The sequence below is a fragment of the Monosiga brevicollis genome, genomic scaffold (genome assembly GCF_000002865.3).
Source record: "Monosiga brevicollis MX1 MONBRscaffold_26 genomic scaffold, whole genome shotgun sequence".
NCBI classification, from domain to species: Eukaryota; class Choanoflagellata; order Craspedida; family Salpingoecidae; genus Monosiga; species Monosiga brevicollis.
Genome location: NW_001865063.1, coordinates 165895 through 167644, shown reverse-complemented (window position 1 = coordinate 167644; position 1750 = coordinate 165895). Strand labels below are relative to the sequence as shown.

The 1750-nt window shown below is 56.5% G+C and overlaps 1 protein-coding gene across 1 annotated transcript; it reads left to right on the top strand.

The window, feature by feature from the left end:
* Positions 1-92: 92 nt before the first annotated feature.
* Positions 93-809, top strand: MONBRDRAFT_11063 (uncharacterized protein; the record flags this gene model as incomplete). The annotated part of the gene is made up of 1 exon (XM_001748890.1): positions 93-809. The coding sequence occupies one exon, from the start codon at positions 93-95 to the stop codon at positions 807-809; it is 717 nt and encodes a 238-aa protein (XP_001748942.1).
* Positions 810-1750: the final 941 nt, after the last annotated feature.

The window sequence follows — 1750 nt, the reverse complement described above, 5'->3', positions numbered from 1 at the left end:
CGGCACTTGACGACCTGATGGCCAAGTGCGCGCTGGACCTGCAGCAGGCATATCTGGCCTCACGCGAGTGGGGCGTCAGCACTGTCTTGACCATGCGGGGTCGAGACAAGTTGCGTCGCTTGAGCGACACGACCTTTGCCATTGCGGTCGTGTCCATGATGGGTTTTGGCCTCCATGAACTCATCAACGTCAAGCCGACGGACAAGTGCCCGCTTTGCAGCAGCAAGACACCTCAGCCGCGACTAACCCGCGAGCACCTGCTGACCTGCCGTCCCATCAAGCGACACAACGCCCTTCGCGACGAGATGGGCCGCCTGCTCAGGTACGCCACCCTCTCCCATGTCTGGGTGGAAAAGTCTGGCTACAACGCCAACGGTCAGAGCTGCCGCATCGACCTGCACTGCCGCAACCCCTTTCCCGGCGGTGCTCTGGGCCCAGCTCTACCCGACCTGGGCATTGACGTGACTGTGCGCACAGCCCAACCCCCGACCACCTCGCAAGCCTGCATCAAGGTGGGCGCTGCCCTTCGCCGAGCCGAAAAGGAGAAGCGCGACTACTACACCGGTTTCAACCATGGAAAAACTCTGATCGTCCCTGCGGCGATGACGACAACCGGTGGGTTCGCCTCCTCCTTTGTGGATCTGCTTGGTCAGCTCGCCCGCTGCGCCGAGGCCCGTGGTGTGTATCAGCCGGGGCTAGATGAGGCCTTTGTTCCTCGGTGGAAGGGTCGCTTTGCGGCGCTGGTCCATCAGATGAACGCTGACCACATCCAGCGCCACTTTGGCGGTGTCTGCCTGCGCTCGTCGTAGGTAGGCACCGCCTCGGGGGTCCCTCTGTGGGGATCCCTGTGTGCACCTGTCGCTCCCTAGGTGGTTTTCGTTGTGGTCTTTTGATGGCTTGACTTGTATTTTTGTTTAATTTTGCTTCAATTTTTGCTGTATTTGTGTGGTATTTTTGCTGAATGTTTGTGTAAAGTCCTTTGTATGATGACTTTTCTTTCTGTGGTCGGTTGCCTTTTCAACCCGACGCTGTCTCTTGTTTGATGTGAGCGTGCCGTGGTGTTCTTTATGTTCGTGCTGTGATGGCTAGTAGTTGTGATATGTGTGACTCCCTTTTTGTGTGACTTGTGGTTAAAATGGCCGTATCTCTGGTTATACCTGGTCGTTTTGTACGATTTTTGTTTCCTTGTGCGTGATTCTTCGCGCTTGTACTCCTCGGCATGATAGGAGCCGATGAAAATGTCTTGTTCTCTTGTGTTGTTTTGCGTGCCGTCGTGATTTTGATGTCGGGGTTGCACAGCTTTGCTTTCAGCTCTGAGGTTCAAACACCTAATTTATTATCAGGATTGAGTAGATAAGGCCTCGCCCGATCAGGCTCGTTCGAAACAGGCCTGGGTCGACCAGCCTCGCCCTCTCGAGACCCTAGTAGATCAGGCCCGTATCAATCAGGCCCACACAGATCAGGTCCGCACCGATCAGGCTCGTTCGGAACAGGCCCGGGTCGACCAGCCTCGCCCTCTCGAGACCTGAGTAGATCAGCCCCGCCCTCTCGAGACCTGCAAAGATCAGGCCCGTATCAATCAGGCCCACACAGATTAGGCCCGCACTGATCAGGATTGAGTAGATAAGGCCTCGCCCGATCAGGCTCGTTCGAAACAGGCCTGGGTCGACCAGCCTCGCCCTCTCGAGACCCTAGTAGATCAGGCCCGTATCAATCAGGCCCACACAGATCAGGCCCACACCGATCAGGA